The sequence below is a fragment of the Marmota marmota genome, unplaced genomic scaffold (genome assembly GCF_001458135.2).
Source record: "Marmota marmota marmota unplaced genomic scaffold, marMar, whole genome shotgun sequence".
Classification (NCBI taxonomy): domain Eukaryota; kingdom Metazoa; phylum Chordata; class Mammalia; order Rodentia; family Sciuridae; genus Marmota; species Marmota marmota.
This window is the reverse complement of record NW_026000057.1, coordinates 20,345,561-20,370,559: the sequence shown is the minus strand read 5'-3', so window position 1 is coordinate 20,370,559 and position 24,999 is coordinate 20,345,561. Positions and strand designations below refer to the sequence as shown.

The following is a 24,999-nucleotide window of genomic DNA, read 5'->3' as shown; positions in this document are numbered from 1 at the left end:
GGCAAGTGCTCTACTGCTGAGCCACAACCCCAGCCCCTATAATTTTTAAATCATGATTTACAATAGCCTAAAAATGATTAAGTATCTCGGAACCAATTAAAAAAATCCAAGACTTTCACAGTCATAGTAAAGATACAGTTCTCCCTAAAGTGAAATATGGATTCAATGTAACTCCAGTCAAATTCCCAATAAGATTTTTTTTGTATATGTGTAATTTGACAAATCAACTTTAAAATTTATACAGAAGAGGCAAGTGCAAAACATATCCAAAAATACATTTCAAAAACAAAGTAGGGGTACTTCTCTTACCAGATATAAACAATCAGAAGAGAGTCAGAAATGGCCAGTAATACAGCAATGAGCCCAGAAATGAATGCCACACATAGAAACCTGAATTATGACAGTGCCCAAGCTTGAACTTCCCATCAGTGGGGAAAGGGCACTATTTAAATTAATGGTTACTAATTATTTTCCATGTGAAAAACAATCAATATAAATTTGATATCAATTTTCAATTAGATTAAATACTAAATTCTGAAGGAATAAACTAAAAGCATTTTCCTCTAGATCTAGACAAGAGCCACAATGATCTGTCTACTTATAGCCCACATATCTTACACAGTGGTTCCACACCAGCCTCTACGACCTGCTTGGTTGGTGGAGAGTGGACTCTGTCACACTCCAAGTCTCAGGGCTGGCCAAGAAGTACTTGTGGTAGAGGTGGATGAAGCCAGGGCATGTGGGTGGAAGCATTCACATACAGTCATGTGACATTCCTCACTGTGCAGGGATAAGACCCACGTAAGAAAAGAAGTACAGAGGGCTCAGTGAGGGACCTGTCTGAGCTGCCACTTTTTTCAGTGTAGAATGCTATAAGGAGCCTGAAATTTCTAAGTTCCACCCTAGCTTCCGCTGTCATTATTAGGTTTTATTTTTCTAGGAGGGAGGATAGAGTACATTTAACAGTTTGTTAGTTAGGTTTGTTTCTTTCTTTTTAATAAGTACATTTGATTTTTTTTCTTCTTAGTTTAGATGAACACAATACCTTAATTTATTTTTATGTAGTGCTGAGGATCGAACCCAGTGCCTTTCACATGCTAGGCAAGCACTTTACCACTAAGCCATAACCCCAGCCCTGTTTGTTAGATTTCTAATATTCTAAATATCTGTTTCCAGGTATCTTCTTCCTCTGGCCTTGGCTATCATCCTCTGAAGACTATCTAGTGCCAGGTGCAATGGTATATATCTGTAATCCTAGCTACTCAGGAGGCTTAAACAGGAGGATCTCAAGTTTGAGACCAGCCTGGGAAACTTGGTGAGACCCTATTAAAAATGAAAAATAAGAATAAGGGTTGGGGCTAGGTGCAATGGTGCACACCTGTAATTCCAGAAACTTGAGAGGCTGAGACAGGAGGATTGCAAATTCAAGGCCAGACTCAGCAAATTAGGGAAGCCCTCAGCAACTTATTAGGATCCTATCTCAAAATAAATAGATAGACAGGACTGGGGATGTACCTCAGTGGTAAAGTACCTATGGGTTAAACTTCTGGTACCAAAAAGAAAAAGAAGAAAAAAAGAAAAGAAAAAAGAGAGATATAGGTCAATGGTTAAGCACCTCTGGGTTCAATCTACAGTACTATAAATAAACAAACAAATGCATAAATAAATAAAAAATAAGCTTTGTTAAAAAACACTACAGAGTGAAAGACAAGCTATAAACCAGTGCTCAATATTTATAACACAAATAATTAACAAAGGATTAGTGTCTAAAATTTAAAAATACTCCTTTAGCCAAGGCAAATATCCATGTAAAATGAACATGATTCAAGGACAGACATTTCAGAGAAGAGGAAACAAATATTGCAATTGTAAACATGTAAAATATGCTCTAATACATTAGAACCAGGGAAGTTCATTTAAAATCATAATTTGGTATCATTTCATATAAAACATGTCTTCTAAATTTTAAAGCCTGATGTGGAACAACAGGAATTCTCATAATCTCCTAGAGAAAAATTAAATTGATTATAGTCATTTCAGAAAACAGTTTGTCACTATTAAAAAAGAACACATATTTCCATAACCTATCAATTCCAGAATCAGCTATGAAAACAAAAAAATCAACTCTTGGCCCAAGAAAACCAAGAGATAAGTATGAAAATACTTATAACAATATGTTTTCTCATAAGGGAATACCCACTCCAAAACCAAACCAAACCAAACTGAACCAAGGAACTGAAAAAGCATATGCAGTCATCAATACTGGAATGCATGTATTACAGCTTGTACTAGAGAATGGACCGCAGTATACGATGGAAATGAATGAAATACAGGCAATTAATATTATCTGGAGTAATCTATAAAACAAAATATTGAATATAATTCATATAAATTTTGAAAACAGCAAAAATAAACATCATAATGCCTACAGACACACATATATATAGTCATAAAACAGAAAGAGAAAGGAAATGATTAACCCCAAATCCAGGTTCACAGCTACCTCTGGGAAGTAGAGAGAGTGTGATCTCTAAGGGATATACCAGCATTTTCAAAAGTATTGGAAATGTTTTATGTTTTAGGTATCTGATGTTTGTTTATTACCTTTCTTCAAATAGATATTATATCTATTTCTGTATCTTCTGTACATATATATTATATCCAGTTATCCCTTAGGATCCATGGGAGATTGGTTCAAGGACCCCTAGAGATACCAAAATCCATAGCTGCTGAAGTCCCTTATTTAAAACGGCACAGCATTTTCATGTAACCTAAACATAACCTCTCATGTACTTTAAATATTTAGATACTTGATATCTAATGTAACATTAATGCTGCAGGAATAGCTGTTATACTGTATTATTTAGGGAATAATGAAAAGGGGGGGAAAAAAAAGTCTGCACATGTGCAGAACAGATGTGATTTTTGTTTTCAAATGCTTTTAAATTCTCAGTTGAATCCCTGGATGTGAAACCCACAGACATGGAGGGCCAAATGGAATAATCCTTTATGTCAATGATGTAATTTATAAAACACAACATTAAAAAATAGCAATCTACACCTGATGGAGAACAAGGACTTCAGGCCACTTCCCCACAATTTCACCCTCTTCTAGAGGGAAGAAGCTTGGAGATGTCATTGCTCATTTTCCCATAGAAATGGAATGTAAAAGTTGTCAGCGGGGAAATGTAACAGTGGTCTGCTTTATGCTTTGAATATAGCTCTTGCTGCTCTGCCACTGTGACTTATTTTTAAAACGAACATGTTCTTTCTCTTCCTCACTCCCTCTCCTTCCCTCATCTCCTCTCCAATTCTCCAGGAAACAGATTACCTTTCTTCACCATCCTATGCAGAGTTACCTGCTCTTGAGCATACAACAAGCCAAAGAAAGGGACTGACTTGGGGATGCCACCAGAAGACCTAAGAAATTACTCTCTCCTAATTTAACAAGTGAATTACAACCCCAGACAGAGAACACCTGGAATGCAGCCTTTGAATTTCCTCTTTAAACCCCACCCCCACCATGGGCAGAATCAAGAGACTCAGGGATAAGAGTCTTGTGTTTCTCCTTTGCTAGGAAAGCAATAAAACAGTTTTTCCTTTTTATTAAAAGAGAAAAAAGAAAAAGGCAATATAAACTTCTTATGTTTCATGAGCCTGCTTAAAATTCAGGCCAATTAAAAGAGAATCAACTATAATTGCCAACTACAGACATGGAGGTTTCTAAATGAACCCTTACCCTATGCAGCTTTTCCAAAATTTCTAGTAGAGCTTTAAGGTGACAGTTATTCTCACTGTTTTCAGTCCAGTAATGCAGCTGAAAGTTGATGGCTTTCATAAACATCTGAACCAGGTTTCTGAAAGTGGATTCTTGCAGAGTTGCCCAATACTCTTCTGAGGAATTAAAAGAAGACAAATGTAATTGCTAGTAGGTAATTTCTCTTGGATTCTTAGAAAAAAAGGGGGTCAACAGTGCCCCAAATTCATACCAAAATTTTTTTACATGTCATAATTATCAAAACACATTTGTAATAAACCAGTGAATAAATACAATTGTAATTAATACACAAGCATTTCAAAAGGACTAAGAAATACTAGATTTTTTTTTTTTAATATTTATTTATTTAGTTAGTTTTCGGCAGACACAACATCTTTGTTTGTATGTGGTGCTGAGGATCGAACCCGGGCCGCACACATGCCAGGCGAGCTTGCTACCGCTTGAGCCACATCCCCAGCCCAAGATTTTTACATCCTGAAAAAACTCCTTTAGCTGGGTTTGTAGCTCAGTGGTAGAGCACTTGCCTAGTATGTGTGAGGCATTGGGTTCGATCCTCAGCACCACATAAAGATAAATAAATAAAATAAAGGTATGGTACCCATCTACAACTAAAAAAAAATCTTAAAACAACAAAAACACTCTTTTATTGTTAAAAAAGAAAAACTTGTTCTAACCAATTTGTGAAAAAAATGCAGACATTAATCACATTCTTTGCCTAGATGAAAAAGCATATTGTTAAATCAAGAACCGTTTATGACTCAAACTCTTAATTCTTAGAACACATATTTCATTTAAAAAATTAAAACCATATAACCACTCTAAAATATCTTTTCATCACTTACAATACAGTTTATTTTGGGTGCTAGGATTTACCACTGAGCTACATTCCCAACACTTTTTAAATTTTTGAAGGGGAAGGTGTCTCATTAAGTTGCTTAGGGCCTCACTAAATTGCTGAGGCTGGCCTTGAACTTGTGATCTTCCTGCTTTAGCCTTCCAAACTGCTGGGGTAACAGGCTTGCAACACCACCCCGGGGAAGTTTAGATTTAATGCTGTTTAGATTGAATAAAATCTGAAGAGTGGACATACCAAGTACTGAATATACTGGGTATGTCAAAAATCTTTGTTAAAATCTATTCATGCCTAGACAATCAGGATGTGATACAATCCACAAAACAATGGATTTAAATTCTTTAAAAAAAAATTTTTTTTTTGTAGTTGTACACAAAATTTTATTTTATTTATTTATTTATTTTTATGTGGTGCTGAGGATTGAACCCAGGGCCTTGAATGTGCGAGCACTCTACCGTTGAGCCATAACCCTAGCCCCGGATTTGAATTCTTAAAAAGACAAAAAAGCTGTAAAATATTTTCTGAGAAAATTTCAATATGGCCTAGATATAAGGTGGTATCACGGAATTATGGCTAATTTTCTTAAGTTTGATGATCATATGAAGTTAATGGACATTCAATATTAATGCTGAAATGAGCAAAATCTCACGTCCTCAACTTACTTTCAAATAGTTAAGCAAAACTAAAAGGTAATCTGAATAGAAGAGAAAGCACAAATGACCACACATTCATTGTTGATGACTCTAAGGTAGAAGATACATGGGTAATTGCTCTCCTGTTCTTTCATCTTCCTTGTATTTGTGAAAAAATTTATAATGAAATGTTCGGGAAGAAGGACCTCATGATCAAGCCAAGCATGTATATTCCAAGAACTCTAAAAAAGTACTAGAATAATCATTTTAAATGACCACAGTAATTATTATAGCATCTTTAAGAGTATGCTAAGAATATAAACTGTAACACCTGAATATATTATTATATCTACATTCTGTTAAAATTTTAGCATGTAACCAGGCATGTCTTTCCATTAAGATGTGTGAAGTATATTCAATCATAAACCATCACTCTTACCCAGAATCCCTAGTGACTGGTCACTCATTTTACAAATAGTCTCTGCAAACGGAACCACCAGGCTCTCCCAGTTGTTAAAATCATGCATCACTGGACACTCTGGGAGAAGGAAAAATATTTCTAAAGCTTCTTGGTGTAGAAAACAAAATGGCAGATTTTTGAGCAGATTATCTCTGAGGCAGGTAGTTATCTGTGGTCAGCAAGAATGAGAGAAAAGGCATTCAAAACTCAGGAACTGGGTACCACACCATCAGTTCAAACAGTGTAGAACCTGGAGTTTCGCTCCAGAAGGAAATCTGAATATTCGTTTAGTTTCCCTGAAACTCACGTTGACAACCCATCTTGCCAAGGTTCCCTAATACAGAGGTACAGATACGGGACAAGTATTCCCACTGTTCAATGTTGGGCACATGAATGAGATCAGGAAGAAACCACAGGTGTGAGGATGACACTGAATGAACAACGGATTCAGAATAGGCAGCTTTCCCAATAATTTATACTACACTCTGCCCTCTGGTTCACACCGTGACACCCCATTTTCTGAAAAAAGAAGAATGTGTCTGAATCCAATAACGTAAACAAAATAAAACTCTCAACACAATGTGGTTCCTATTATCTTCGCATAGGACCTTGTCTCTTCCATGAATGCTTGTTTCTAGTGCCTCTAATTATAGTTTCCCTGATTTGGATCTAACCTTTCAGGAAAAACCCAAATTGAATTCTGAATTTTTATTTGCTATGTGTGTAAAGCAGCATTAATTTAAAAGCCCCTTTAAACTAGTATTTATGAAGTCCTACTTGTTAGATATTATATATTAATTAAGTTATTTAATAAATACAGCTTCTCTTATAACAAAGATGTTATTAAACCCATTTTATAGATGAGAAATCTGTACTTCAGAGAAATTAAGTAACTTGCTCATGGTCACACAGCTACGTGAGATTCTCTCCTGAATCTTTCTGACTCTAATATTCATACTCTTTTGTTGTGTTGGTGGTGCTGGGGATTGAACCCAGGGCCTTGTGCATGGTAGGCAAGCACTCTACCACTGAGCCACATCTTTAGTCCCTTCAATGTCCAAACATTTGATTACTAAATTATGATATACTAAACGACAGCTCTAAATATGCAAATTCTTATGTTTATTTTTATATCACACATTGAGTTCCCACTATGAAGTTTAGTCCTTGGAGTGGCATAGTTCTGATGACTCTACTTAATACCTCAATGGCACAACAAACACACTCCTACCTCTCCTCACCAGCCACAGCCTCCAACCTCCAAACCCACTCCAATCTCTAGAACTATAGTCAGATATCAAGCCAATGTCACTGCTTCACACACTGCATTTACTTCGGGGTACACCTTTCCTGCTGCCTTGAAGGGCTTCCCTACACCCCTGGTGAGCTCCTTCCTCTGGGTAGCTTGTTTTCAGTACATTAAGTAGAAGTGACCTTAGGAACAACTGCATTTACCTGAAAATATTTATTGTACACCAATTCTAAGCTAGGGACTAGGGGAAGCATGATCACTAGTGTCTACACAGGTGTCTTGTCTCCCTCACTAAACCATGAGATTCCAAAGGACAGTAGCATGTCTTTTTTCATTTTTCATCAAGAATTTAGCTGGACGCAGTGGTGTATGCCTGTAATCCCACTGACTTGGGAGGCTGAGGCAGGAGGATTGCAAGTTCATTAGCAAGGCCCTCAACAAATTAGCAAGACCCTGTTTCAAAATAAAAAACAAACAGGGCAGAGGACGTGGTTCAGTAGTTTAGCACCCCTGTGTTCAATTCTGGGTACCAAAGCGGGTAAAAATCATCATGCAGTGCACCCAAGCACACAATTAAATGTTTGCTGAATAAATGAACAAATGCCAAAAGTTTGTGAGTCCATATTACCAAATCTCAAGATAAAAAGGAACATCTTAGGTCTTCTAATCTAATGACTCTCCCCTTCTGGATGTGAAAAATGCCCTCTGAGTATATCACCCATCCTATGCTATTCTTCTGGCATAACCAAAGTGTAATTAGTATGCAAGGAGGACCCCAAGTGATGAGCTGATCCAACCCCTCCCTGTCACACCTGCTTTTGGTTGACTTTTCTATGGCTGCATTCAGCAGCAGTGACTCAGAATCTTATCGAAAAAGTTAAACTGACCTTGACAGGAGGAATTCAAAGAGTCAAAGTAAATAAGCAAGAATAAATGCTGATAAAATTGGCCATAGGGGTTCATTTTGTTTCCAATCTCTAACTGGCCCATGTTTCTCCCGAACTTAACAGAATTACACTTCCCTGGCTGGGCGTGGTGGTGCATGTCTGTAATCCCAGCGGCCTGGGAGGGTGAAGCAGGAGTAGCATGAGTTCAAAGGCAGCCTCAGCCACATAGTGAGGCTCAAAGCAACTAGGTGAGACCCTGTCTCTCCCTGTTACCAAAAAAAAAAAAAAACCAAAACCAAAAACAAAAACAAAAAAAACAAAACCAACCTCACAAAAATAAAAAACAAAAAAACCCCTTTCCTTATCGTCTTGAAAGAAAAGTATGAGAGAAGGTCAATTGCAGCTAAGACACAGCATGCACTGTGGCAGACAGAGCAACAGAAGGGGCAAAGGAGCAGAGACACGGGAGGAATGAGAGCAAGCCAGAGAGGGACAGAAAAATCAAAGAAATAGGAGACAGAAAAACAGAAAAAGGGGGTGGGGGCAAGGAGGAGAGGAGGGAGCATACAGGAAGAAAAAGAAGGAACCAGATGTTAAAAAAAGACAAAAAAAAAAAAAAAAAAGATTGAGACTACAGGAAGTACTACCCCAAGATGAACCAGTAAAACAGAATAGGGAAATAATGCAGCCTGCATCAAAAAGGGCTGTTAATAAAGGAAGCATGTTTGCAACATTTGCAAGTGGAAAACCTAAAGACAGTAATAACAGGGTTGGAGCAGGAAGTAACAGTCCCAGAAAGAACAAGAATATTCTAGAACCTACAGAAAAGGGAGAAGTATAAACAAAACAGAGAGGAAGAATGTTTATATTAGAAAAGATGAGGGAGATGTTTATATTAGGAAAAAAGTGTTCTCATTTCTGTATTTATGCTTAAAAGAATTGCATATAAAATGTTGTTCTGATTCTAGTGTGCCAAACTCAACAATCCTTAAATAGCCTTCGAAAGCCCTGAATTGAAAAAATTCACTCCAGAATTGTATGCATGTATGTGTGTATGTGTTTGTGTATGGAGCACTATTTAGACTATTTGTAACCTATGTGACTGCCATGTCAATTATTTCACCCTAAATGGGGAAACTCTAAATGCTATCTCAGTTTAACTTAACCTGGCTGAATTACAGGGTCTCAGAGAATCTCTTAAAAGAAAACATTTCTTCTGAAACTTTGGATTCTTATAAGTTCCAGTGCATTTTCTTTCTCCAAATAACACTCTGAAGAATACCACCGTGTTAGCGATCCAGTCCTTTTGGGTTAATTCCTTAAAGGTGTTTCTTGCTTTATTTAAGTCAGAATGTATAAACATGGTTTCAGCAGCTATTCTGTAGAAGATAAATAAATAGATAGATAAGTAAATGAGAAAGGACACTTCAAAAAGAAGTATTTTATTAGATTATCTATCTAGACACAGTTTCTTCTAGAGCTTGCCCCATTTCAGTACAATTACTTTTTTCCTCAATTTTATAATAATTTGGCTAAACACAAACACAACTGTAGTATACAATACGGGTATTTCTAAAATGCCCCAAAATATCAAGGCTGCATTAATCATGTATTCCTCAAGACTGTAATTCAGATATCATGTTATCTAAAATGAATAATCAGGCATGGGGGTACATAGCTTAGTTATAAGAGCACCTGCTTAGTATGAACAAGGCCCTGTGTTCCATCTCCAGCACCGTAGAAGAAAAGAATGTTTAAGTAAAAAATATCTTCTAAGAAAAAAAAAAAAAGATAAATTTTTTTTCTGTTTCCAGAAAAATGTGACCAGCTCTTCCAATTACATGAACTGAAAATGGGGTCTAAAAGAAGGGGCTTCAGCATGCCTGTAATTTCAGCAACTCAGGAGGCTGATGCAGGAGGTCACAATTTTGAATCCAGCATCAGCAACTTAGACCTTGTCTCAAAATAGAAAATAAAAAGGGCTAGGGATGTAATTCAGTGGTAGAGTATCTGTGGGTTCGATCCCTAATACCCTGTAGTCACCCAACACAGAAGAGGCGTCAGAGAAGTAAATTCTTAGTATCTCAAGAGAAAATTATCAATTAAATGTGTCTTATGAATTATGATTGATGCTGAACAGAACAGATTCATTGTCTAAAATTAAAATCAAGCATATTCTTTGTTAATACATATATTGCATATATGAAAGTAGGAATAAATTCTTTTTTTTTGGTACTGGGGATTGAACTCAGGGACACTCAACCATTGAGCCACATTCCTAGCCCTATTTTGTATTCTGTATTTAGAGACAGGGTCTCCCAGAGTTGCTTAGCGCCTTGCCATTGGTGAGGCTAGCTTTGAACTTGTGATCCTCCAGACTGCTGGCATTCAAGACATGTGCCATCGTGCCCAGCAGAAATAAACTCTTTTAAAGAAACAAATATACAAACAAAAATGTAGGAAAAGAAGTATAAAGTTGTTCTTCACTAATACTTAAAAATTCAAAAGGGGCGGGGGTGTAACTCAGTGCTAGAACATGTATAGATTAACATGTGTGAGGTCCTGGTTTGATCCTCAGCACTACTATAAAAGAAAATAAAATTTAAAAATCTTTATTATCGGGGCTGGGATGTGGCTCAAGCGGTAGCACGCTCGCCTGGCATGCATGCGGCCCGGGTTCGATCCTCAGCACCACATACAAAGATGTTGCGTCCGCCGAAAACTAAAAAAAAAAATAAATACTAAAAATTAAAAAAAAAAAAAATCTTTATTATCTACCAATAAGGAAATAAAGTATATCCTTCCCATGGATTATTGTACAACCATTAAAATGATGTTGTAGAAAAACATTGAATAATATGGAATTGAATAAAATAGAAAATGGGCACAATAAGTAAAAAACAATACATAAAACAATATCCATTTTTTTTGGTGCATGTCTGTGTACATTAGGGATCAAACCCAAGGGCTTGTGCAAATAAGCACAAGCTTTACCACTGGGCTGTCCCCCTTGCCTAAGATAATACTTTTTTTTGGTGCTAGGGATCAAACCTCGGGCCCTGTGCATGAAACAAGCACTCTACCACCGAGCCACATCCCCTAAGATATTACTCTTAAGTGATGGATTATGGATGATTTTGATATTTTGTGTATGTGTGTATGTGTTATGGACCTCATGCATGCTAGGCAAGCGCTCTACCACTGAGCCACTTCCTCAGTCCTCTGTATTTTTGATGTTTTATACAGCAAGCAGATATATGCTTTTATCGAAAAAAGTAATTTTGAAAAAGAGATAAACACATAGCTAACTTTTTGCCCTGGAACCATTTTGAATATGCTTTCGTAATATTTTTAAATAGAATTTTAATTCATTATATGTATTACCTTTCCCTTAAGAAACTTCCGGTCAGACAAGCAGGAGATGAAAATATCTCTCGGATTTCCCTACATCAGGAATAAGATGGTGGTTACACCAAATTGAACAGCATGCCTCCTTACAGCAAGAGACATGATAAATGAAACAGCTTGTAACTGTCCTTCAAACTTCTCCCATCTTTTACTTGTTTGCGTACTATCATGGCATCTAAACATCTACCCCATTTGTTAATTCTCAAAATGTCAGTGGAAATAGAAAGGTGTATTCTGAGACGTCTCAGGGAAAGACGAAAGGGCCTGATGCAGTCAGAACTTTCTCCAACAAATAAAACACATTCTACTCAACTTCACAAGCTCTATTTCTATTCCACTGAATTGGGAACAAAATAAATTACCAGAAATTAAATATGCTGGGGGCCCAGGGTGGGGGTTTGTTTCATCTCAGAAGTACACAATACTTCTTCATCATTTGTACTCTGAAAATTATAACACAACTATTTTGTATAACTAGCTTCCAGAATTAGAAAGCCACATCTAAGAAGGTCTCTAGAATGAGACCGTAAGAATGAGTACAATCCTTACAAGTGGCAGGAGTTTTATAGTTGAGATCAGGGTTGTTCTGACTATTCAGCTGTGAATTAGAGGTGTAGGAACAAGTGGTTGCAGGGTCAGAAAGGGTTGGGAAATGCCACAGAACATATTTCCTGTTCAGAGTCACAATAAATCTAAATATAAAGAGTCCAGGGAAATCTTACAGTAAAAAAAGCTGTCTTCATGGAGTGTACATGCTAAGTGTGTTGATCAGTTTTAGGTGTCAACTTGGCTAGTCCATGCTACCAAGATATTTGGTCAAACATTATTCTAGATGTTTCTGTGAAGGTATTTTCAAATTGAAATTAACAATTAAATCAGCAGACTTTGAGTAAACCAGGTAACTCTTGGTATGTGGTGAGCGTCATCCAGTTAGTTTAAAGACCTTACAATAAAACAACAAGCAACCCTTCCAAAAGGGAATTCTGCCTTCAGACTCAAGCTGCAACATCAATTTCTCCCTGGTGACCAGACCACAAATTTCAGACTTGTGCCCCCACAATTACACAAGCTAATTACTTAAGATAATCTCTCTTTCGACAGATAGATATAGACATATCCTGTTAGCTCTGTTATTCTGGAAAATCCTGGCTAATACACTAGAGCCTTATATCTCTCTCTTGTGCAGCACCAATTTGGGAATGCTACTTTAGAGAGTCAGACAAATTAAGGGCACATACCTTTTTGTATTTTGCCACTGCTTAGTGCCCACATCAGCGATCCATCTCTTTATAGTTCCTTCATTTAATAAAAGAATTTTCCTCCTCAGATTAACATAGGAATTCTACAAACAAGAAAGCATAATAATTTAGACATGTCAGAAATTTACCCAAGTTTTAGGTGCATTCTAAGAATACAACACTGATTTTTAAATATGGATAACTAAGTCTGGGACAATCACAAAAAGAAACTCTACCAAGCAAGGAGTTGCCCATTTATTGTCCAAGGAGGCTTAGAGTCAAAGAAATTTCTTGGAGTGTCACAACACTTAGCAATCCTATGAAGGTGAACATCAGACAACCTTAAAAGGACATTCCTAGAGGGCTGGGTGTATAAGGAGGAGGAAACTGATTTCCAGGGTCCAGTACTCACAAGCCTCGTAGCCTCAGGTGTTTTTAGTATTGTACCTATCTGCTCATGAGGACCTGACCAATGTTACTAGCCAGAAGCCCACCAAAAGACAGGTTGAGTATGAGGAAATTATACTGATTCAACAACATTCATTAGGGACAAATCTGTTGATTTTTGCAGGTAAAATAAATTAGCTTAGATGGTAAAGGATCAACAATGCCCATCTATTCCCCAAAAGTCACCTTAGTAACCTAATGACTTTTAAGTTGGCCAAACCTGGATTCCAGAACCCTTTATTTTGTTTAAAATACCAAGGATAGTACATGTAGAGATTTAATTTTACCTCTTTTTCCATCCAGAGCAAAATGCTTTGATTTCCTCCAGCAATCATAATCAGCTCCTTTCCTGAGCTGTGGTTTTCTGAAAGGGATGCACATAAAGTGTACAGAATGTCACTTAGCACAAACTGTATACTCAATGTAAATAATCTCAGATTTTTCTTATATGTTGTCATTTTATGTTTTTAATAGACAAAAACTCAGTGCATTTCCCACTAATTAAGAAGTAGAGATGTATATACTTTAGGGTAAAGTCTAGTTGTCAAACGTAGGTGACACATAAGGTTGACATGTGGCATCTGTTTTATATAATTAACATAAATGTTTATATAGAGCATAAACAAATATTTCATTAACTGTTGCCTAGCTCCCATTCTTAAAAACCACGATCATAATATTTAACCAATTATTGCTGAATGAAGAATATGAATAAATACTTCAAGGCATGGAATGTTATAAAGAATCAAAGATAATATATGAACTGCTTGAGCAAATTACTGTTCATTTCCCCAGAAGAAATGAGAGAATTCTAAGCTTTCAGAAACAATCCAAGCACTTTGAGGCGCTTGTACTGCAGTGTTTCAGAGCCTGGGTTCTGAGATTACATGGAGCATGGTTCAATTTCAGCTAGACCTCTTCCTGGCTTTGAGTAAGTGTCTAGCTAGCCTTTTGCTCTCCAGGTTTCTGTATCCTCCTGCAAAATGGGGATAACAAAATACATCTCAGAATCGTTACAAGGACTGATAGTACAGGTACGTGCTGAGCATATTTCCAGCACTTCCGATTTGGAGCATACTTCTGATTATGGGTCAATTAAACCAGGTAGGAAAACCAATCATCCTGGAATGTAATAAGTCTCTTACAAACTGAAATCATCAAACATCTCTGAATCCATATCTGCTTTATTATGTGATTATTCAAGTTTACATTAATCCTAATCTGAAGGAGAAGCAGAAAAATGAGGGTTATTCTGATTTGATAAATTAAATGAAATCTTTAAAATTATTTACACTTAAAAAAATAAAACCAGTGTTCACAGAAACTCATTTATATTCATACACTGCTTTCCTTGTCATATCGTGCCCTCAGAAAAATCACTTTCTCTAACAAGGCATTATGCTGAATCCTGTACTCCTATAGAATTTACCAAATTTGAGTTCTTCATTTGATGGCAATTTCATGGGTAGAGGTATCAGCTGATTATGTTTTCCACCATTTCCTAATTGTCCTTCTTTTCCAAAACCAAAGGAAAAGACCTTTCCCAAATCGGAAACATAGGCAAGTGTGTGCCACCTATTAAATAAAAGCACATACTGTCAATTCTTAATTTTCCCCAATGATGAGAATATTTAGCAATACAGTAAACTGCCAAAATCAGTTTACCCAATCAGAGTAAAACTAACACTCAAAGGATGAAAACCATCTGGAAACCAAGAAACCTACTGTGAGAGTGAGAAGACTTTGGAAAGCCTGTATCCACTCAAGGCCTTGAGTCACACACTGGCAAATGGTGTTCCCTTTATTGGGAACAAACACCTCCCTTTCCTCTTCCCTTTTCAAGCCTTAGCTTGAGAGTGACCAGCTCCTTGAAACCATCTCTGAATTCCTCATCTTACCATCCTAGAAGAATGGATTAGCTGACCTCCTCTGAGCTCCCACTTATTTCTCAAAGACATTTACCACACTGGTTTTCTCACTGATTTGTTCTCTGGTCTCTTCCAACACTGGTGTGTAGTAAACAATTTGATCTTGCTCAGAGAGGTTTGCCCTTGTCCCCAACTTATGGGTGGTAACTGCCAAATCCTCAGTACGTTTCAGGTGAAAGAGAAGTGTCTGGCACTGAGAGTGGAGCCCTGAGACCACTCCTACTGGAGGCTAGTGGCAAACTCCCCTGGCCTGGGATGTAAGCCAGACCCGTGGGAGGGAGGAGCTGGAGATTGGGTTAAATTACTTGGCAATGGTACAATTAATCATATCTAAGCAGTGAACCCCCAATAAAAACTCTGTGGACTCGGGTGTTTCCCAGTTTAACAATACTTCCTGTATTCCAGAGGAAGTAACAGCTGCTCCAAGTGGAGACAACCAGAAATTCAGCATTCGGACTCTTCCTAGTCTTGGCCCTCCACCTCTCTTCCTTCAACTGTTACTAACCACTACCCTTTTCCTGTAATAAATGTGACTGAATATATCAACTTGCAGTGTTTTGTGTGTTTCTAGTGAATTCCCCCATGTTAGTAGGGGTATTAACCTGATTTATACTAGGGATCTAATGTGGCTCCTTCTCTTAAAATACATGCTATTAAAAGTGACATGTGTTAAGAAGAACCTAAAGTGGTAGCAACATTTTTTGATTAAGAGATACTGAGGCTGGGTGCAGTGGTGTACACCTGTAATCCTAGTAGCTCAGGAGGCTGAGGCAGGAGGATTCCAGATTCAAAGCCAGCCTCAGCAACTTAATGAGGCCCTAAGCAACTCAGTGAGACTCTGTCTCAAAATAAAAAGGACCAGGATATAACTCAGTGGTAAAGTGCCTGGGTTCAATCCCTAGTAGAAAAAAAAAAAGAGAGAGAAAGAGAGAGAGATTGAATGGGTCCTTGGGATGTTGTTAGGATATAGCTCAATGATAGAATGTTTGTCTAGTGTGCAGGAGGCTCTGGGTTCAATCCCCAGTATGGCAAAGAAAACGGGAGAAAGATGGAATGTGACATACATTAAGAAGAATTGCTTTGGCTAAGAGAATCTTACACCAATAATTTGGTCTACCTTAACATTATCACCATTCATGTAGTTTTAGTGTGAGATCATAACAGAGTATGTCTACAGACTGAATGTATATAAACTGGATTTTTTATAGTAAGGATTTCACAAATGAACCCAAAAATAACCCTTTGTGACTTACATTATTTACATTCCCCAAATAAAAATGATTTATTTTCCTTAAAGATGAAAGTTCATCTGAACAATTAACAGAGGTATTTCAGAAAAGAGACAAGAAAAAGTGAATTGCTCATTAAAAAAACAAAAAATAACAAGAAAAGGCTGGAGGTGTAGTTCAGTGGTAGAGCGTTTTGCCCAGCATGAGCGAGGCCTTGGGTTCAATCTCTAGTACCCCCACCAAAGTCAAAGAAAACAAATATGTAGACTTAAAGATTTATTATGATTAATAATATAAATTCTTCACCCATTTGAAAATGTTTGATATTTATAAACAGATGGGTATTTTATTAAATTACCTAAGTTCATTAATATCATTGATATTTTCATTGACACTTTACAACTTACCTTCCACATGCTACCTGGGTCACTCTATTTCCAGCAAGCTTGGTCACCAAACAGGGTCTCAGCTCATTCTGTGTTGAATTATGACCAAGTTGCCCATATTTCCCAGCACCAAAAGTAAACACCAGCCCATCCTACAGAAAGGGAACTTCATGTCAGATGCTGGAGAAATACCATAAAAGAGGCACATTCACTAATTCCTAGAGTGAATAAAAGTACTGTCAAAGTAAAGATCCCAAATTATCAGGACAACAGTCCTACTGCGGGAAGAGATCACCTTTTTTCTGGATAACACTAATGCCTCATACACAGTGTTCTTCTAGATGTACAGTCAAAGGAGACCACGTAAACCTACCTGTGTGAGCAAGGCAGCGTGAGAACCACCGCAAGCGAGAAATTCAACTTTCTTATTGTCTGGTGTTTCAATAAGGCAAGGAGCTGCTCTATCTGTGCAGGGAAAGAACAGTTGAAGTGACCAAAAAGAAGCAGTGAGTTTTCACACTGGTTACCTGGCCTACTTCCTCTCAACCTAGCAACAGCAGTGCTCAGCCGGTTCTGACAAGCTCAGATCTATACTGGCAGACTGAGGCCCAAGTTCTAGCCCTAAAGTTGAGAGTGGGGCAGTAGCCAAAAGGGTCACCCTTAGTAACCTATGTATGTGGAAGGGCCAAGCCACTTCCCAAGATTTCATTCTTTTCTTTTCAACCTCATTTAATTTTTTTTTTGATTATAGGAATTGAACTGAGGGGTACTCTATCATTGAGCTACATATTGGTCCCTTCTTATTTTCAGATAGGATCTCACTAAGTTGCCCAAGTTGGCCTCAAACTTATGATCCTCCTGCTTCAGCCTTCTGAGTAGCTGGGATTACAGATGTGCACCACCACTCACTTGATTAATCTTAATTGCAACACATCAGATATTTCTAATTCTTGCCCAGAATTACATTTTTTTTCCTGGTTCTGGGGAGTGAATCCAGAACCCAGGGTCTTACAACATGCTAGGAAAACATTCTACCATTAATGAGCATGAAGATTCTTTTCTCCACCAGGAATAGTGCCTCACACTTATTAATTACAGCATCTTGAGAGGCAGAATGATTACGAATTTGAGGCCAGCTTTGGCAATTTAGTGAAACCTCGTCTCAAAATGAAAACTAAAAATGGCTGGGGATGTGGCTCAGTAGTACAGTTCAATTCAAAAGGGAGAAAAAATTCTCTACTACAGCATTCTCACCGCATGTTACTTTTCCTTTCCTTCATGATTATTTTCCCACCAAGGCACTCAAAAGATTCAGCAAAAAATAATTTTTAATCACATTTTACTGTCTTTTGGTACTGGGGATTGAACCCAGGGACTCTCTACCCCTGAGCTACATCCCCAGTATTTTGTATTTTGAGATAGGGTCTTGCTAAGTTGTTGAGGCTACCCTTGAACTTGTGACCCTGCTGTTTCAGTCTCTTGAGTTACTGGGATTACACGCATGTGCCACTATGCCCAGTATAACCATATCTTTACTCTTATCTTGAGTTATGAGTTATGGGCCATGTTAGGGAGACACGCAAAATTTGACCATTTCCAGATAAAACAGAATTCACTACACATGAGAATTCTAATAAGTCATCTGGGACCGTGAGAAATTTTGCCATGCTTTGTAGAGGTAGTTCAATAATGGCAATTACATGATTTTTTTGGTTGTGTGAATGTGTATATAGACATAAATAATGCCATTTAAAATAGGATCAGGATGTGTGAGTTTCCACACAGAATTTCAGCGTTTTTACGTTCAAAGACATCTTAAAAGTCATTTTGTCAAAACTTGTCACTTTCCAGAAAAAGGAAATAGGCTCAGAGGAAAGTGAGGGCATGACAAGGCCCTGTAGTAAGTAAACTGCAGAATGGGAAGAATCTCAGTGCTTTGATTCCTAATCCAATGCCCTTGCTGTCCTACACAGGCCTTGATTATATCAACAACTTCCACATGGTCTCTTGGACAGATTCCGCCTTAAAGCCAGATAAATCATGAAGACCAGTACAAATGAACACAAGGATCTAAACCATCTGTGATAGGAAGGTCTGTGTTCAATTATCTCCCATTTAACAAATATATTTGTTAATAATATGAATTTGAAAATGTTCCTTACTCTTGGTGTGGCCCAAGCCAAGTTGTCCAAAATTATTTTTTCCCCATGAATAAACATTTCCAGACATGGATAAGGCCATGCTGTGGGCTTCTCCAGCAGAAATCTGAACCAAAGGGACTCCTGCGAGGTTCTCCACCATCTGTGGTATGGGGGTTGAGGGAAAGATCCTTTCAACTCCAAGCTGGCCATGCAGGTTCTGTCCCCAGGCAAAAAGCTCACCACCTTGACAAAAACAAAGAAAATTCAGTCGTATTAACTGCACTATGTATACTACACATGTCTTACATTCATATTTACAAATCTCTCAGGACCTGTGCCTAACTCTGAAAAACACAGAAGAATCTTTTTAGCAGTAACAGTTAAGTAACTTCCTTATCCCTCATCTCAAGGGATACAATGAAGCTATCTGAATATAAATATTTGATCAGATTCAAGGAATACTTTAAGAAAGCCACATGTCGGGCCCATGAAAAACAGAAGTATTCTAGTCTGAGAAAAAAAAACCCAGAACTAGTATTTCTTCTACTTTTCTCCCTTTCAGGGGCCTAAACATCCCAAATAAACAACTTAGAAATTCACTTGAAACCAGGCATGATGGTACACACTTGCAACTACTTAGGAGGCTGAGAGGAGGATCACTTGAGCACAGGAGTTTAACATACCAGCCTGGGCAATGAATGAAGCGAGATGCCAACTCAAAAACAAACAAACAAACAAACAAACAAAAAAGCCACAGTACAGTATTTTGAAAGAGACAGCTTCTTCTTTAACTAGTTGAATATATGAAGCATATTTTTCATGAAATTTTTTAGGTTATCTAATGAAACTGTCAGTATTCAATGGCATCTGAAAAAGCATATCAGAGAACCAGTGTTTAATGATCACCTCCTTGTAGAATACCATTCGAGGGGGTAGAATCTCTTTTTCAAGTAGAATTTTCAAGTGCCTATTAGCCATCAGGAATATAATGATGAGCATGACCAGTTCCCTTCTTTACTTTTCTTTTATTTTTTTCTGTATTGTGATTTACCAGTAACTTTTATTTTTTTCTCTTTTCTTTGAGACAGAATCTTACTATGTTGCCCAGGTTGTCCTCAAAGTTGTGATCCTCCTGCCTTAGCCTCTGAAGTCACTAGATTCCAGACTTCTTCAAGACAGGTATGTAATTTTCACAGTCCAAACATAATAGATACTCTATATGAAATGTTTGGACATTAATGGATGAGATCAAAATGGCCAATTTTTTCTAGTACAAGTTCATATTCTCAAACCACAACAGAGCCTTCAGCATATATTTATGTGTATGCTGATACACACACACACACACACACACACACACATATGTATGTATTTATCCTACCCCCACTTTTTGGGTGGTACTGGGGATTAAACTCAGGGCCTCATGCATGCTAGGCAAATGCTCTACCTCTTAGCTATATTCCTAGCTTTTTATTTTTTATTTTGAGAGAGAGTTTTGCTAAGTTGTCCAGATTGGTTTTGAACTTGTGATCCTCTTGTCTCAGCCTCCTAAGTAGCTGGGAATACAGACAGGTATATGCCACTGTACCCAGCTGTCATTTTTTTTTTTTTTTTAATTTCCTCGATCCTGAATTCCTTCTATCACCCTCCTATAGCCATTCCTTTCATAGTCAAGTTTGCTGCTTCCATTTTATACTATCAGTGTTTGACAGGGAACACTGAAAGTATGGGAAAATCCTGAAATTCAAAAGATGATATATGTAACACAGGCCTGCAACTTGGGCCCCCAATAGAACTAGAAGATTCTCAACTACAACAATGAAAGGTAGTAGAGTGTTAGGAAAAGGAAAAAAAGTTCTGGAAAAGGGTGGCCAGGGCCAGGACCAGATTCCAGAAGGAATGTTTTTGATTATTCAGAAATTCTTCACTATTTCATATTTGCAAAATAAAAGCCTGGAATAAAATGTAGAAACAGTTGATTCTAGAAATCTGAAGATTTTAGAGACCCAAGAATTCTCTCTCATTTTGCACCCTTTAAGAGCACTATGTTAGCTAGGCATGGTGGCACACACCTGTAATCCCAGCAGCACAAGAAGCTGAGGCAGGAGGATCAGGAGTTCAAAGCCAGGCTCAATAACTGAGTAAGGACCTAATGAACTTAGTGAGATCCTGTCTCAAAATAAAAATATGAAAGGGGCTGGGGATGTGGCTCGGGAATTAAGTGCCCCAAGTTAAATCCCCAGTACCAAAAAAAAATATATATATACTCTGGCTGGGTGCAATGGCACATGCTTGTAATCCCAGTAGTTCAGGAGGCTGAGACAAGATGATTTGAGTTTGAGGTCAGCCTCAGCAACTCAGTGAGGCTCTGAGCAACATAACAAGGTCCTGGCTCAAAATAAAAAAATTAAAGAGGGCTGGAAACACAGCTCAGTGATTAAGCACCCCTAGGTTCAATCCCCAGCACAAAAAAACAAAGCAAAACAAAAATAAACACACACAACTCTGAATCATATCAAATTCAAAACTACATTTCTGTCTTGTCACAAAATGAGGTATATCTATTTGACTGGTTCTACAGATACACGTATTTACTACTTACGGAAAACAATATTCCAAAAATTACCTTTTGATAATGCAAGAGAATGATAATCTCCACATGTGATCTGAATTATATATTTTTCTTGCAAAATGCTTTGAAACCTGATCAAAGAAAAGATAGTTTATGAAAGTCATAATGATTGCTAGAACTAATAATGTAATTAGGAATGAAGGCAAGAAAAACAACTTTAAATTTACCACTTCACATTCAATACACTGAACTGTAAAAATACTTTGAAGAAAATATAAAGCATGATATATTTATAATATAATGAGTCTAAAATACCCTACTTATGTAAACAATTTTAACATGCAGAAATAAATGCAAGTTGAAAATAAGTTCTAATTCATGCGATCTACTAGGAAAAAAGTCTCACAAATCACTTCATGATAATGCATTTTTTCCTAGGTTTAAAAACTTATTTATGGAAATACCATATAGGATTATCATGAGTATCACACAATGTGATGAATGTCAAAGTTCAATTTGGGGCTAGAGAAACTAATCAAACATTTCAAATGCCAAAACAACATGATAGCTACAGCAGAATACTGGTTTGTATGGTATAGATGGAATTCACTGGTCAGTTTAGAATTCATCACTATTTAACACATTATTTTGTCCCATTATTCCAGACTGGGAACACCTATTATTAATGAAAATTAATATACATAAGTTTGTAATTTCCACCTTATTTTAATGACCTGTGCAATACTGGCAGAATTGAAAATCTTCCTTAAGATGCTACTATATAGAGCAGAGGACAGGAATCATATAGTGTAAAATTTTACTACAAAATTACTGTTGCCTTTCAGGTGAAAGTAAAACCATTTAACAAAAGAAAAAAAAAAGTTACCTACTTTGGGTGTTCTATGCTATAATTGTATTCAAACAGCTTTCCATCTGAGGACAGAATCAATATATGCTCTTCTCCTTGGTCCATGGAATGTATCTTCATTTTTTTCCCTAACTTAATACACTCTGAAGAGCAAATTCAACAAGAAACTGTTATCAGTTATTATCTACTACTATTATTGATTTCATTATAATACACTTAAAATGCCTGGAAAAAAGTTAAACTAGACAATCTTCAACTTAACATGATTTTCTCTTTAAGAAAACTCAAGTATACGAAGCAAATAAGAAATAACAATTTTCTTGCCAATGCACATTTTTAGATTTGGGAAAGCACTGATTTATTCTTTGTTTTACATAAAATAGAACCTTACCATAGTCAATTAAATATCTTGCTTTTAAATCTTTAAAAACATTTTTGGGGTTTAAATCTTTAAAAACATTTCAGTTCTCAGGGGTGCTTAACCCCTGAGCCACCTCCCCAGCTCATTTTATATTGGGACAGGGTCTCATTAAGTTGCTTAGGGCCTCTTTAAATTGCTGAGGCTGGCTTTGAACTCCTGATCCTCCTGCCTCAACCTCCAGAGCTGCTGGGATTACAGGCATTCACCTACTTGCCCAGTTTAAATCCTTTTTTAATAAACTGAGACAAATTAGATTTAAAGTGACAAATGAAAAACTAGGTAAGAAAACATAATTTTAGAGTAACATAACTCATTTCAAGAATATATTGTGTATTCTGAGACATGCTATCCAAAACCAATAATAAACACCCACAGAAAGCTCCCCTCAAAAGCTAATGCCTATATTTAAAAGCAAGAATTGTGTTTGGGGGGAATATTTTTAAAGGGGGAAACCATGGAAAAAAAATTTTATTGGCACTAGGGCATAATTAGTCCTTTCCAAAAGTTAGAAAGAATTTAAATTGCTCAACAATTACTATTTCATCTCACTTAGTTTGTTCACAAAAATTAAGAGGATAGTTTGGGGACTTTGTTTCACTCTTTAATTCTAATGTGAAAATCTCAAAAGCACAAACCATTTTACAAGTACTAGAGGAACAAAAATGGCCCAACAGATTAATCCCCCCCTTCTTTTACTTATCTTTTAATGCATTTTTATAGACTAAGCATTTCAAATCAGTTAAAAAAAGAGGGATATTCAAGAAATGGTACTGGATAATCATATTCAGTTCTCTGGGGGAAAAAACCGAATAAATTCAGACCCATCATAATCAATTCCAAACATAACAAATTTTAACTTTAAAAATAAAACTTTAAGCTGGGCGCGGTGGCGCAAGTCTATATACCAGCTCCTTGGGAAACTGAGGCAGGAGGATAGCAAATTCGAGGGCCGCCTGAGCAATTTAGGGAAATCCTAACTCGAAAACAAAAAAGACTGGGGGTGGGGGCTGGGGTTGTGGCTCAGCGGTAGAGCGCTTGCCTAGCGCGTGCGGGGCCTGGGTTCCATCCTCAGCACCACATAAAAAGAAAATAAAGGCATCGTGTCCAACTACATCTTAAAAAATAAATATTAAAAAAAAAAGGTCTGGGGGTGTAGCTCAGTTGTAGAGCAACCCCGGCCCTCACCCCGCCACAAAAAAATACCGCTTTAAAATCACTACCTTATATCTCAGAGGGTTCATAAATTTCTAACTTAAAAATCCACACACCTCCATAAAAGAAAAAGTCGGATAGATGATTTTAAAAGTTTAAATTGTGCACAGGAAGAAATAAGGTCAACAAAAGGCAAGGCAGAAAAATATCACAACATATACGAGAGGCAAAGAGCTATTATTCAATATCCAAATTGCTCTTACAAATAAATAAGAAAAAAAAAAAAGATCCATAACTCAATGTTTTAAAAGCCAGGTAAGGATTTGAACAGGCAGTTGGCCGAAAAAGGAATGCAAATGGCCAATGGAGAACTGAAAAAATGCTCGATTTCACGCCAGTTAAATTCAAAACAAGTTGTGTCCGCCGAAAACTAAAAAATATTTAAAAAAAAATCAAAACAACACAACAGTAAGACACTATTTACTTCAGACCAGAATTTTCTGAAGATCAATAAGATAAATCAGAACCACTATACCTAACTTGTACGGGGATTAGGATCTGATCGAAGTGCAACTGAAGGCCAATGTTATACTGTCGCGGATAAAGATAACGGAAGCCTCTAAAAGGCTCACAAAATCGGGGAGAGTAGGGGGTGGTGTGTGTTGCGGGGGGAGGTGGAAACAACTTTGAACAGCAACCACTTATAAAAGGACCATGGCTTAAGAAGATGAAGATGCTCTCCGTACACTCCCACGCGGGTCCGTTTGCAAAGGACGGTCCAATTCTGACCAACATCCTGCGAACTCCGCGACCAGTGGGGACCGGGGTAAAGGAAATTTCAGGTGCGCGGCACCGCGAGACCACCTGAGCCGGGCGCGCGTCCGCCGCCCCAGACACAGCCGCAAGCCAAATGCCCTTCCGACCGCTCCCACCCGTACCAGGCCAAGCACAGCACGTCGCACTCCAGCCCCTCTCAGGGAAAGCGACAGTGCCAGCCACGCCTCCCTCCCAACTCGAGACCGAGCGGATACCTCCCGCACGCCCCACTTACTGGGCTTCCTCGCCCCGTCGCTCCTCGGCGGCAGCTGGTGGATCTCGACGCCAGCCCCGCCGCGCTCCAGCACCGCTAGGCGCCTCGACGTGCAGCATATCTGGCGCGTAGTCTCGGACCTCCGGAGTAGCGCGCTGCGGAGACCCGAGGCGCTGGGGAAGAGCCACAGTCCCGCGCAGTGCGGCTCCACGGAGCGGGACGCGGCAGCCCGGCCGGGATTCGAGCGCGCGCGGCCCCGCGACCTCCTCCGCAGCCTCCGCTCCATCACTACTTTTTTTTTTTTTTTTTTTTTTTTT

The 24,999-nt window shown here is 37.9% G+C and overlaps 1 protein-coding gene across 3 annotated transcripts in view; it reads right to left on the bottom strand.

The window, feature by feature from the left end:
- Herc5 (HECT and RLD domain containing E3 ubiquitin protein ligase 5) overlaps positions 1-24,999 on the bottom strand; it is a 53,572-nt gene that overhangs the window by 28,440 nt on the left and 133 nt on the right. For 2 of the 3 annotated variants that reach the window (XM_015484546.2, XM_048813599.1), the window contains exons 2-14: positions 24,704-24,993; positions 22,102-22,222; positions 21,266-21,342; positions 18,661-18,882; positions 16,872-16,963; positions 16,520-16,650; positions 14,385-14,530; positions 13,243-13,319; positions 12,509-12,612; positions 11,247-11,306; positions 9,148-9,241; positions 5,703-5,892; positions 3,740-3,894 (exon numbers count right to left, since the gene is read on the bottom strand). In XM_015484546.2, the coding sequence (XP_015340032.1) occupies positions 3,740-3,894; positions 5,703-5,892; positions 9,148-9,241; positions 11,247-11,306; positions 12,509-12,612; positions 13,243-13,319; positions 14,385-14,530; positions 16,520-16,650; positions 16,872-16,963; positions 18,661-18,882; positions 21,266-21,342; positions 22,102-22,222; positions 24,704-24,968 (1,734 nt within the window). In that variant the 5' untranslated portion in view covers positions 24,969-24,993. The remainder of the gene's footprint in view (positions 1-3,739; positions 3,895-5,702; positions 5,893-9,147; positions 9,242-11,246; positions 11,307-12,508; positions 12,613-13,242; positions 13,320-14,384; positions 14,531-16,519; positions 16,651-16,871; positions 16,964-18,660; positions 18,883-21,265; positions 21,343-22,101; positions 22,223-24,703; positions 24,994-24,999) is intronic. The other variant, XM_048813600.1, reaches the window with a different exon arrangement.